The sequence below is a fragment of the Dipodomys spectabilis genome, unplaced genomic scaffold (genome assembly GCF_019054845.1).
Source record: "Dipodomys spectabilis isolate Male_0828 unplaced genomic scaffold, ASM1905484v1 ptg000098l, whole genome shotgun sequence".
NCBI classification, from domain to species: Eukaryota; Metazoa; Chordata; class Mammalia; order Rodentia; family Heteromyidae; genus Dipodomys; species Dipodomys spectabilis.
The window spans coordinates 9600522-9614152 of record NW_024870775.1 but is presented as its reverse complement, the minus strand read 5'-3'; the positions used below and the strand labels follow the sequence as shown (position 1 = coordinate 9614152).

General features: G+C 51.9%; 1 protein-coding gene across 1 annotated transcript in view; it reads right to left on the bottom strand.

Annotated features, from left to right (window-relative positions):
* Positions 1–13004, bottom strand: part of Radil (Rap associating with DIL domain) — a 45233-nt gene extending 32229 nt beyond the window's left edge. Inside the window, exons 1-2 of the mRNA XM_042686825.1 lie at positions 12939–13004; positions 8123–8721 (exon numbers count right to left, since the gene is read on the bottom strand). Coding sequence (XP_042542759.1) covers positions 8123–8657 — 535 coding nt within the window. The 5' untranslated portion in view covers positions 8658–8721; positions 12939–13004. The remainder of the gene's footprint in view (positions 1–8122; positions 8722–12938) is intronic.
* Positions 13005–13631: the final 627 nt, after the last annotated feature.

Genomic DNA, 13631 nt, shown 5'->3' with positions numbered 1-13631 from the left:
TATGGCTGCAATCCTAGCTACTCTGGAGGCTGAGATCTGACAATCTTAGTTCAAAGCCAGCAGAAAGGTCCATGAGACTCCTATCTCTGATGAGCCACCAAAAAAGAGGAAGCAGAGCTGTAGCTCATCTAGTAGAACACTAGCCTTGAGTGGAAAAATCAGGGACAGTGCCCAGGCCCTAAATTCAAACCCCAGGGGGGAAAAGTGCCAGGTATGGTTTCAGAAACAGCTTAGATTCTGTGGTTTTTCAGGACTTTTTTTCTCCAGTCTTATAAATGTTCCTATCTTGGGTATTCACCCATGCACTTATAAGATGATGCATGATGTTTGCTCAACAGAAAGATTTCACAGAATAATTAAAACATCCCCAGAAGCCGGGCACCGATGGCTCACACCTGCAATCCTAGCTATTCAGGAGGCTAAGATATATGAGCATTGCGGTTCAAAGGCAGCCCAGGCAGTAAAGTCTGTAAGACTCTTATCTCCAATTAACCACCAGAAAACCGGAAGTGGCGCTGTGGGTCAAGTGGTAGAGCATTTGCCCTGAACTGAAAAGCTGAGGGACAGCGCCTAGGACCAGAGTTCAAACCCCACAACTGACCCCCCCCCTGCCCCCCCCCCCAACCAAATCACCAGAAATTGAAGTCCTTCCCCTCCCCATTTCAATTTACCTTGCAAGCTTAACATCACAGAAAAACTTTCCCACAAAAAATCTTTTGGGGCCTCATGCTTGCTGGGCTGGCTTTACCCAGGAAATACTCTCAGCTAATACCACACTTCCAGCCTGGTTTTTGCTGGTTATTTTGGAGATGGGAGTCTTGGACTTTTCTACTCAAGCTAGCTTCAACCCATGATCCTCTAGATCTTAGCTTCCTGAGTAGCTAGGATTACAGGAATGAACCAACGGCACCTGCCCAGTAAAGTCTTTGGGTATCATTCCAATGACCCCAAAAGGCTGCATATTTTTTGCCTGTAGAAGCTTCTTCCTGGCCTCTAGGACACCTCATTCTTCATGTTGTCTTTGTATCTCAGGCCACTTTCTACCTTTCTCAGCATCCTCATTACATGGCCTCTAAATGTTGGAGTCCCTCCAGTTTCCATACTAAGCCCTCACCAGTATACACTGTATGTACGTTAACTACCTGAGTAAACTGTCCATTTCCACAGCCTTATCACCTACTTACTGTTAAGCCCCTACTCCCACCCCAGTAGTGGGGCTTGAACTCTGGGCCTGAGTACTCTACCACTTGAGCCACAGCACCACTTCCGGTTTTCTGAGTGGTTATTGGAGATAAGAGTCTCAAGGACTTTTCTGCCTAGGCTGGCTTTGAACCATGATCCTCAGATCTCAGCCTCCTGAGTAGCTAGGATTACAGGCATGAGCCACTGGCACCGGGCAAGTATTAAGTTTTATAATGAGACCTCTTATGACCACCGATCTATTCATATCATCTGGTTACCATATGTGCCACTTGTATTTGGATGTCACAAACTTCACACAGTTCAAAGAGAACTCTTGCTCTTCCTCAATTTCTGCTTCTTTCCGTCACCTCCATTTTAGAACTGGTGACTCCCACCATATACAGAGACTTAGGGATAATTCTTTTTTCTGGTCTGTCTTGGCTTGAACTCTGGGCCTAGGCGCTGTCCCTCAGTTCTTCACCTTAAGGTGAGTGCTCTACTACCTGACCCACAGCGCCACTTCCAGTTTTCTGGTGGTTTATTGGACATGAGTCTCATGGACTTCCCTGCCAGGCTGGCTTTGAACCTTGATCCTCAGATCTCAGCCTCCTGAGCAGCCAGGATTACAGGTGTGAGCCACCAGCACCTGGCTTAGGAGTAATTCTTGACACCTCTCTTTTCCATTTCCAAATACTGTCCATTTCCAAATACTTTCACAACATATGTGGAATCCATCCATTTCGCTCCACCTTGTAACTAACGACAGTCCACACCTCCATTAGTTCTCATTAGTCAGTCAGAGCTGGGCTTCTACAATCAGCCTACCACTCTGACTTCTCAAAGACTCTGTTTCAGTGGCCTCTCAGTACACTTGATCTAATGTCCAAAACAATTTCCCAGTACCACTAAGAAAAAATCCAAAATGCCTACCAGCCCATTTTGTTCTCTCTCCTTTTTCAGTTCTTTGGCCGCTCACTACTTATTAAGTGTGCTATCAGGTTTAGTATTGTATTAGAATTTCCTTTCAGTAGATCACAAGCCTTTCCATCTCATCTATGTAGCTAGGTTGTTTTTTTTTTTTTTTGGTCTGAACAGAAATACTCGGTTTTGATGTAGTCAAAACCCATCTACCATAAGATGTGGTTTGTACTTTTTTGTGTGTGGTACTAGAGTTTGAACTCGGGGATGTGCAAGACTGGCCCTCTACTACTTAAGGCATACCTCCACCCTTGTTTTTTCAAGATGGGGTTTTGAGAACTGTTTTGCCTGGCTGGCCTCCAACCAGATTGTCCAGATCTCAGGCTCCTCAATAGTTAGGATTAAACATGTGAGCCACTGGTGCCTGTTTGTATTTTTTAAGGGAAATTTATGAAATCCTTCTTTTGATTATATTGTTTTCCACTTGATATCTAGGTTTTTAGTGCATTTGGGATAAAGATATCTTTTTTTGGGGGGGGGGGCGGTCCGGTCATGGGGCCTGAACTCTCGGCCTGGGTGCTGTCCCTCAGCTCTTCAGCTCAAGACTAGCACTCTACCACTTGAGCCACAGCACCACTTCTGGCTTTTTCTGCTTATGTCGTACTGAGGAATGCATGCAAGGCTAGCGCTCTACCACTTGAGCCACAGCGCCACTTCCGGCTTTTTTCTTATGTGGTGCTGAGGAATTGAACCCAGGGCCTCATGCATGCAAGGCAAGCGCTCTACCACTGAGCTACCTTCCCAGCCCTGGGATAAAGATATCTTTTTTCTCCATGTAGTTCAAGCAAACTGTTCCCGTGCCATTTACAAAATCTTTTCTCCAGGATTTGTGGTGGTGTTTCTGTTCTGTGCCCTGGTTTCAACTTGTTTGTTCCTGCCTTTAAACTCACATGTTTTCCATTTCCATGGCTTTATAAATGCTGTCTTATGTTTTTGCCTGGGCTGGCTTCAAACAAGACCCTCCTGCCTCTACCTCCTGAGTAGCTGGATTACAGGCGTGCACCACCACCCCTGGTCTCATGCTTGCCTTCTTGTGAGGAAGACATCCCAAAGCAAATGAGAAGGCCTTACTCCCAGGAAGGAAGCTATGTCACCATCAGAACAGGCTTGATGGCCACAGTGGGCACCCAATGTTGAGGCACTGGTATGGAGGACAAACAGACTCATCTTAACTGAGTCCAGCGGCTCCCAACCCAGGGCAGGCCTGCTTCCCAGGGGACATGTGGCAAATGTCCAGAGATCTATGTGGGTGTGCAGGAAAAGGGTCAGGAGGGCAGATGCTGGTCTGTGCCCTGCAATACACAGGTTGCCTCCCACAGCAAGGTGTCAAGAGGGATGGGGAAGGATGGGGAAGAGACTGCTCTCCATGTACTCCAGCTGGAAGAAAGGAGACAAAGTAGACAGAAAGACCTCCAGAAGCTTTGTACTGGCGACCTGCACAAACATTTCTTCTCCCTCACCCTTCCCAAGCTGCTGACAAAACCCACATGGCCTGGCTGTCACCTTCCCCACAATCCACATAAGTGATTGTCATCTTTATCTTGGTGACAGGACCCAGGCCCTCTCCAAATGGCACAAGCCTGAAGTCCCCGCCCCTGGGAAACTAGGGAGAGATAGACAGTGCTCCAAGCCCCAGTGCATCCCAAAACAGAGACTGCATTTTCATAGGCTGGAAATCAGGAACACAGCAGCCGTGAAAAGCTGAGAAAACAAGGCACTCATATGCCCTCAGCACTGTGGATGTGCCCCAGTGACCCAGAGGATTCATGGGAATGGGAGGCACTCTTATTTCCATACCCTCAGAAGCTCCTGCAGCCTCCTCTACCCTGGGTTTGCTGGGGACCCCAGTGACTTGGCAGGAGCTGTGCCTGCTGTGTCCTGGGAGCCTCTGAGGGGCACTGAACTGCTCCTAGCCCCACAAGCTCTGACACTGCTCCAGCTGCAAAGCACCAACTCCTAATCCAGGAATGCAAAGGACCAGCTGATACCATCTCTGTGACAAGGGCCTGATACTGCCTCCGAGGAAAGCAGGCAGAGCCCAAATGAGGACCAACCCCAAATGAGGACAGCTCCCCAAGATGAGGAGGTGCACCCTGAAGTGACAGGAGTCACCTCATCGGGACCTGCTAGCTCCTCCCAAGCGATGACAGATAACAGGAAACAACTTCTCTGAACCCTACAGAACCCAAACTGAGATAAGGACCAACCAGGCCTCACTGAGACCTGTGACATTCCTTTCCCAGTGCCAGAGCAGCACAGGGTGCACAGGGCTATCCTGTGTGGACAGGCAGGCACCTGCAAGCCCCACTAGCACCCCAGGAGGCTCAAGACAGACAGGCTTCCCTGCCAGAGGGTGTAGTAAAGCAGAGAAGTCTCACAAGCTGCTGTCTTTCTCCACAGTCACCTAGCTGCTACAATGAACAACTCCTTGCATCTTGTCACCTCCCCATAGCCACTTGGGGTCTCTGTCTTTAGCTGTTCCTAAAGCAGGACAGAAGAGACACTGGGTGCTCAGCCACAAGATTCAGGGCACAGCCAAAATCCCTTCCAATCCTGCAAGCCACAGAAAGCTGCATCAGGTCCTTTGCTAAGGACAGCTGCGTATCAGATTCTGTGTGTCTGTGAGTACGTTCTAGGTCTGTGCATGCACACATAAGTCAAAAGATCTCAAGCAGAGGTCTGGGCTCCAAAGTGAGTGCTGCCTCACCATCAGATTCCTCTGGGGCCAATGTCTGCCAGCATTGTCAGCCCCTGGGCTGCCCTGCCCCTCTCCTCCATACTTCCCCTGGCCTAGCCCCCTACCCAACCCGTACGTGTGCCTAAGGACAGGCAGCATGGACATGCTGTGACAGCCAGCCTTGCTCAGTCCCTGCAGCCCTCACTCCTGGCAAAGCCACGGGCACAGCCAGCAGACACAGGGGTGTCCAGTCCACACCTGGAGAAGAATAGCAGCCAGGAAGGTCATCCCTGGTGCCAGGCCTGCCTGGGCAGGTAACATGACCCGTTCCATCCCAATAAGTGGGTCAGCTGGGCTGACAGCTCAATAGCCTCTTTATTGGATAGGTTTGAAAGCTACTAAGTTCAAGAGGCCATGAGCCATGGAACTTGTTCTTGCCATGCTTGATGCGAACCAGCAGCCTCCCCCAGGCCCATGAACTTGCACCAACCTGCGGCCACCACATAGCAACCACCCCATGTGGGCACAGTCAGCTACCCAAGGATCCACCCTGTGCAGGTGACACAGCACAGAGACCTTGGAATGGGCTGGGTTCAGGGGACAACCCTGTCCAGCCTGCTCTTTGCTGTCACTGAGCTCAAGGACTGACATGCTACCCCACACATCAAGGGTCTTCACCTCCTTGCAGATTGCTGTTCCACCCAGCTGACTCTTCCCTTTTGGATCTCCCTGACCTCATTGAGGGTGTTCAAAATGAGGCGTTGTCTAGATCCTTCCAAGCAGGGTCAGGCCAAAGCCAAGCTCCCATAAGCAGTGACTTCATGGGCAGAGGAGGGGGGGTCCCTATGCAAGCAGGAATTAGGGTGTTTGTCGGATGAGGAGGCTTTTTACTGTCACCCTGTGCCAGCAATTCTATTCAATGCCAAACTGAGCACCAGTGGCTCACTCCTGTGAGCCTAGCTACTCAGGAAGCTGAGATCTGAGGATCCTGGTATGAAGCCAGCCTGGACAAGAAAGTCTGTGAGGTTCTTATCTCCAATTAACCAGCAAAAAAACGAAAGTAGAGCTGTGGCTCAAGCAGCAGAATGCCAACATTAAACGAAAAAGCTACAGGACAGTACCAATACCAAAAATAATACATAAATTAAAAAGAAAAACAATGCCAGTAACAACAGCCTCCTCCCCATTAGAAGGACACGTCCCTGCCCACCCCACTCCAATACCAGTGCACCACTGCCTGTTATAATAATGACAACATGAGGCCAAGTATGTAACAATATTAGACCAGTTGTGGTCTCAACTACTTGGGAAATGTAAGTGAGAGGATCAAGACTTGAGAGGCTAGTCAGCCAAAATTAGCCAAGATGCTATCTGGAAAATAAACTAAAGGCAAAAAGCGGTGGAGCACTTACAGAGCAAACACAAAATCCTGAGTCCAATCCCAGTGCAATCAAAGAAAAAATTAGACACTGTAATTGCCACTTGCTGAGCCCCAAGGCCAGCACCACAGCTCAGGTACGTCACCAATCCCCTTGCGACTCTGTAGACCACCCCCATTCTCCAGATACAGAAATTGAGGTCAAAAGAGGTGACATGATTTCCCCAAAGTAACAGTGCTGCAGGTCCCCCAGGACACAGGGGTCAAGCCCAAGACCCAAGCCTCAGCCACTCTGCTGCCATGGCTCTTTTAAACATGGACACCATGATATAATGGACTGGCATGGGGGCCGAGCTGGAGGAACTGAACTGTCACAGCACCCTAAGGATCCACACAGGGCGCCAGCAAGAATGGGGCCTTTTCTACTGCAAAATGCCAAGAAACCAAGTGCTGAGTAGTGCAGGCTGTTAGCATTGTTTTGACTCTGGTGACAGATGCCAATTCCACTTTCTCATACAAAACAATGTGTACAATAGGGAGTGAAGAAAATGACAAACGTGACACCAAAAAGTTAAAAATACTTTGACATGTTAGATAGGAAGGTGGTTCAAGTCTATCATTCTACCTACTTGGGAGGCAGAGATGGGGGTAGGGGGGAATCACGATTTAAGGCCAGCCCAGGCATGAAAGATTGAGAAACTCTATCTCAACCAACTGCTGGGCATGATGGCACATGCCTGCCATCCCCAGTGACATGTGGATGCACAAGTAGGAGGATCACAACCCAGACAGTCCTGGGCATAAAGTGAGACTTTTATTTTGAAAATAATGCCAAAAGGATCTGGAGGTTAGGCTCCAGTGGCACAGCACCTGCTTAGGAAGCACAAGGCCCTGAGTATAGAAATATTACTAATAAACTAATATTTTTATGGCACATCTGTATTAAAATAACCAAGTTTGTTGGCAGTACAGGGTATGCATGTGCTAGGCAAGCCTTTATCTCTTGAGCTACATTCCTTAATTTTTTTTTTTTTTTGGTCCGGTCGTGGGGCCTGAACTCTGGGCCTGGGCGCTGTCCCTCAGCTCTTCAGCTCAAGGCTAGCGCTCTACCACTTGAGACACAGGGCCACTTCCGGCTTTTTTCCTTTTTGCTTATGTGGTGCTGGGGAATGGAACCCAGGGCCTCATGCATGCAAGGCAAGTGCTCTACCACTAAGCCACCTTCCCAGCCCCCATTCCTTAATTTTTTGAGACAGGGTCTCAGCAACTCTGCCAAGGCTGGCCTTGATCTCACAATCACCCTGCCTTCACTTCCTGAATAGCTGGGATTACAGGTGTGGACCACCAGGCCCAACCAATAGCCAACTTCTTTCCACCAACTGAATACCAACAGACACAAAGCAGCAGGACATCAAGGGCTGTGGAGACCTCAAGGCCAAGGCAAGCTAAGTAGCTAGTTCCTGTACCAGCTGCCTGTGGCCCCCCTCCCCCACCTCAAGAGCTGCCTCTGGCTGCTTTAGGTATCACTGTCCCACTGCACACTGGGGTACAGCCACTCACCATAGGCCACCTGGTGATGCCATGTGGATTTATGAAGAATTCCTCCACTGTCATTCATCTGACCACTTCCAAGGCCCAAAGCACATCTAGATAAGACTCTGTGACACAGAGTCCCAGGGCTACCAGGCACAAAGACTGGCTGCCCAAAAACTCTAGGAAAGGCCATTAGGAGCCACTGCAGTGTACCACCTGGTGCCCTGTCCCAGACCAGGAGGTCTCTCAGAGGAAATGTTCAAAGGCTCACACAGCAGCTCCACTGGCCCCAGAGCAACCCTGCCTTCGCCTGTACCCGTTCCTGTACCATACCTACCTCTGCTCCAAATCCCCAAGCCCCCAGCCTTCCTCACCTGCTGTGGTGGTGTCCACATCCTTGGCTGTGAGTGCTTCCACGTCGGATCTTTTTCTTAGCTCAAACCTCCGAGACAAACCTTCTCGGGGTTTCCATAACTCCTGGATCAGGAGGGGCTTCTCGTTGTCCCCAAATACCCGGAAGCACTGGGCTTGCCACCTCTGTCCAGAGTCCCCAGGCTGGCCCACCACATCACACAGCACATACTGGCTGGCATGCTCGGGGTCCAGCGAGTAGCGTTCGAGGGCCTCCTTCACCAGCTCCTGGGCACTGGAGGTTCCGGTAGCAAGAACACTCTTGTAATGAGTACCTGAGCACACACTGTCACCAAACACCTTCAAGACCCCAGGGGCTGAGAGCTGGGTGGAGAGTTCTGCTGGGTCATCGCTGGCACCCAGGCTACAGAAGGTGGCATCCAGGTCCCGGTACTTGTAGCTCAGCGTCCGGGACAGCATGCTTGACAGCAGCTGGCCCTGCCGCTTCAGCTTGCTCTTGGTGGGAGGAGACATGATGAAGTGAGTCCCATAAAACATGGTGGGCAGGTCTTCATGGATGATGTCCAAAGGCTTCAGCCAAAAGGTGTGGAAATGCCAGGGCCTGGGAGAACAAAGTGAGTGAGATCTGTCAGCACCAAATGTCACAAGCATCAGTGCAAATGAGGCTGGGAGGCAGTGGTAACACCTATAATTCCAGCTTTTTAGGAGGCAGAGATCAGGAGGACTGAGGTTGAGGCCAGCCCCAGCAAAAAGTTCGAGACCCCATCTCAATCAACAAGCCAGGCAGGATGGTACACTTGTGATCCTAGCTACACAGGAGGCCATAAGTAAGATCTTGGTTCACCCCAGGGAAAAATATGAGACCTCCCCCATCTAAGAAATAACCTGAAACTAAAGAGTCATGGAATGTTGCTCCAAGAGTAGAGCACTTTCCTAGCAAGCACAAGGCCCTGACTCCATCCAGCAGACATATACATTTGAGGCCAGACCCCAACAAAACTTCTAAGCAGAAGACAGGACTGGAGCCTACGGGCCCAAGTGAAACAGGTCTGATGGGCTGAAGCGTGCTTCTGGGAAAACCATTACTAAGAAGCAGGCTGAGGTCTCTGAAGGTAAGCCACTCCACCTAGGACTCCAAATTCTGGGAAGCACTGGGCCCCAGCACAGGAAGAGTGGCAGCCAGCTGAATATGGGAAGGTTCATGCACAATCTCAACAAGAGTGGCTCTGGTCCAAGGCCAAGCCCACCATCCAGCAAAATCACAGCAGAGAAACATGCTGAACAACCTGGAGGGCAAAGTCTGGCCTCTGTGGACTCGATTTCTCCTGTCACACACAGAGGAGCCAGGGAGAGGGCCAATCTGCTGGCACAGAAAGAGTGACAAGCAAGCAGACTCCCACAATCAGGCAGAAAAGCTGGGTCCTCATCGGAGGACACTACCCTGGGATGCATGTGGCTTAGCAGGTCCACAGCAGACACAATGGGCTCTTCCAGAAGGAGGGAGGCATGCCTGGAATGTGTGTATTCCACCCACCACAACCAGCAGCCGCCAGACCCAGAGAGCAGGGAGGACTCCGAGAAGCCTGTATCCTACGCTACAGACTCTTAATCCTAATGCGCTGGGTGCCCCATGGGTTTACAGGGAGCATTATCAGTCTCCGTCACAATCCAGGCCAGACAGGAGGGCAGAGAGAAAGGAGGGGACTCTACAGGCTTTGCTAGGAGACATACAAACTGTGAAAAACTAGGCACACGTCTCCTGGTGACCGCACTCCACTTCTGTGTTCATGTCCCAACACAGACCAGTGAGCCAGGCAAGAAGTCATTTCTAGAAGGCTCAGGAAAGAGTAGCTTAGGACCCAGTACATGGCACTTGTCACTGTGACTGTGGACAGCCAGCCTATGTAGGTCCCTAGCCTTGAAACTGGGTACTGAGGGCAGAGAATCTACAGGACCCCCTCCAAAGACCTCAGGAAGCCAACACAGGTTGCCATTGTGAACCAGGGCTCTACCACTGTCCAAAGCTGCAGTTGAGTTCCCTAACACTCACATTGCCACCTGGGCTTGAATGAAGCAACAAAGCAGACCACCATTCAGCTGGCCAGATCACTGGCCTGCTGACCTCCAGGCATTCTGGAGGCCTGTGCCCTTCTAAACACTTCTAATAGCTGCAGACACGGAGGCCTGAGTACCCAACACAGGCCTGAGTACCCAACGCACCAGGCTCCAACCACTCTTGGGAGTGACGCACATATTAACATTGTGATGTGTGTTCTCACAGTGAAAATGTTCAAGTTATGTGAGAGATCCATGAAGGAAAGCCAGAGCTAGCTCTGGGTGATCCCAGCTGCTTGGGGGGTAGAGAAAGGATGATCAGGAGTTCCAGGCCAACCCAGGCAAAGTTAGTGTGACAAAATACAAAAGGGCTGGGGTATGACTCAAGTGGTAGAGCACTTGCCTATTCAAATGCAAAGGCCTGCATTCAGTCCCCAGTACTTAAAAACAAGCAAACAAAGAATGTTTGGAAACAAAAGATTCAAGCAGCTTCTCAAAATCAGCCACAATCCTGCTCAAGAAATTCCCCACCTGCATGTCCCAATGTCCCCTGTTGGCATCAAGACGAATATACATCCTCATACCACAAGAACCTCCACAAACATTCACCTCTCTGAAGCTCAGTTGATCTCCCTGCCAGAGGGTCCCCCAATCTAGACCAAAGTGGGCAACCACCTCGACCACTAGAAGCCTTGGCCTCTGAAGATGGTGTCTAAGTTTTAGGAGTAAACACCAGTCCTTGAATAAACACCAGTGTTTAAAGGCCCAGATCCAATAGGGAAGTGACTAGCATCTTGTACTTGGGGGTAAATGCAGTTGGGAAATTGTCACTTCCATACTTCTGCTTTAATTTGAAAAAAGAAAAGAAATGGGAGCCAGGCACCAGTGGCTCATGTCATGCCTGTGATCCTAGCTACTCAGGAGGCTGAGATCTGAGAACTGAGGTTCAAAGCCAGCCTGAGCAGGAAAATCTGTGAGACTTTTATCTCCAATTAACCACCAAAAAGCTGAAATGGAGCTGTGGCTTGAGTGGTAGAGCACTAGCCTTGAGCAAAAATGTCCAGGGACAGCAGAACCTGAATTCAAATCCCTGGACTGACAAATACGAGAAAGAAAAATGGAAAACTGCAAGTATGCCCAATGCTAGGTTCCCTGAGCAATCCCTGCCCCAGCTTGAGCTTCAAGTGCACCTCTCCTTTTTTGCAGCAGCTTCTTGGGCCAGAGTCTAAGACAGAGTTGGGAAAATCTTAAAAAGTAGAAAGACCATGTAAGCTGGGAGAGGGTGACTCATGGCTCTGCAATACATCCTTAAGTCCAACCAGTCCCTGCTAACCCTGAGCCTTATCCATTTTTTTGGAGGGGGGGGTAGGTTCAGAAAACTCTTTTCCCCAGACCACACATGCCATTTCCCTTCCTCTAATGAAGTGCAGAATTCAGCCTGTTTGTCCAAATGGGACAGGAGTGCAGGAAAAAATCTTACAGAGTGGAGCATGCCCTGGGTAATCAGATCTGTTTTTTTCTGGAAGTGTGACCTGCCTTTGCCTTCACTGCCCAATTCTCACCTCGGTCACACAAACACTTGGGGACAGCTCAGGGCCCTGAGAGCTAGGATGCATGCTTTCAGCCAAAGTCTCATTTCTGATGGAAAAACAAGCTTAAGTCACAGCAGCAGGACAGTGAGGTCAGTGCCGGCTGACATGGGTGGAGGGACGTCTTTCAGTTCCAACAGGACAATGTGGAACCCATTATCATTCCAGCAGGAGGGAAGAGGAAGAGTAAGCTGTGCACACGGAGCCTTGTCCCCCAACTTCCATGTATCCTATCTGTACAGCTCCAGTCTGAGGGAGGCTTGTCATGTGAACCCCATTCCATCAGGTCTCATTTTCCCGGAGTTGCTCTCTTGGGAAGGCACTGCCTCCTCCACAGTGGGATTAAGAACTGCCTCCTCTCAGGAATGCATTAGGTGCCGAGACACTAGTAATCAAATTCTTTTTGGCAATTCAGATTAACCAAACACTTGACAGGCGACAGGAGCCGGGCGGGCAGGTCTGCAGCCCGCCAGGCCCCCACCCCTGGGTCCCCAGGGACCGAGGCTAGTCCTTTCCCCGGAGGAGGGGTGAGAGGGGGGGACAGGAGCTCCAGCTCAGCATCTGTCTCCTCAAACGCCACCCTTGATGGAGAGGGGGGGAGGTGGGAGGGGGGGAGGGCTGGAAGTGCTACAGAAATAGCTGGGAAACAAGGTCCGTCCCAGGCACCCGGGTGTGGGAACCGTGCGTGCAGCGGGACGGGGCGTGGGAGGGAGGGTGCGGGACCCCACGCAGCGCCCCTTCTAGGCACTCCGTGGGGGGGAGGGTGGGTAACCGAGGGCCGGGAGTCAGTCCCCTGGGGGGCCGGAAGTCATCCCGTCCCCTGGGGGGCCGGGAGTTCCTCGGAGCGGAGCGGGGCCCTCCGGGAGGAAGCGGAGGGCCAGGCCACGCGCGCCAGCCCGCCTAGGGGTTGCCGCCCCCCCCCCCGCCCCCGCCGCAGCGCTCGCCGGTTGCCATGGTAACCGTGCAAGCCGGCTTTCCCTCGCTCCCCCTCCCCCTCCCGCGCCCCAATTCGCCGCGGGAAAGATGCACCCGTGCGCCTCGCCCACCCCAAGCGCGCGCCCGGCCGCTCCTTCAGCCTCGGGCTTCCGCGCCCCCCAGGACCCGACGGTCTCCAAGTAGCACAACCCGGACGACCCTCGCCTCCTCCGTCCTTCCTCACGCGCCCCGCACTCACCTCCAGCACAGCCCGCTGCCGCTGCCGCCGCGTCCCCGCGAGGCTCCCACGGCCGCCGTTAACCGGAGCCGGTGCCCGCGACCAGCGCGTGCCGCGGCGCCTCCTGCCGGCCGCGCAACGGGCAAGGCGGGGCCTCTGAGGGGGAGGAGCCTTGAGAGGGCGTGGTCACGGGGCGTGGCTTCTGGGGTGCGACTTGAGAGGAAAGGGTGCGAGGAGAGCCGGCAGCGGGGATCCCGACGTTCGATAGGCAGACACAAGTCTCTAGGGGCGGAGCTTCACGTGAAGGGGCGGGGCTAGCCGACCAGGAAAGATGGGTTGTGCGCTGGCGCCCCCAACCGGGTAAGGAGATGGACTCGAGGGGGCGGGGCTTCTAGGAGAGGCCGGGCTGGTTTCAGACACCCCAAGGGGCGGAGCCTCTGTGGGAGGGGCGGGGTCTGTGCTGGACTGTGCCAGATGGGGGTGGTCCGCGTTCTTGCCTCCACATTCTTGCACTCAGAACCATGGCTGCCAGTTTCCTTTTCCCATCCAGTTTTATTACTTTTTGTGCCAGTACTGGGGCTCAAACTCAGGGCCTGTGCGCTATCCTTCAGTTTTTCCTCTTAATGCTGATGCTCTACCACTTGAAGCACAGTTCCACTTCCTTTCCTGCCAGGGCTGGCTTTGAACCATGATCCTCAGATCTCAGCTTCCTGA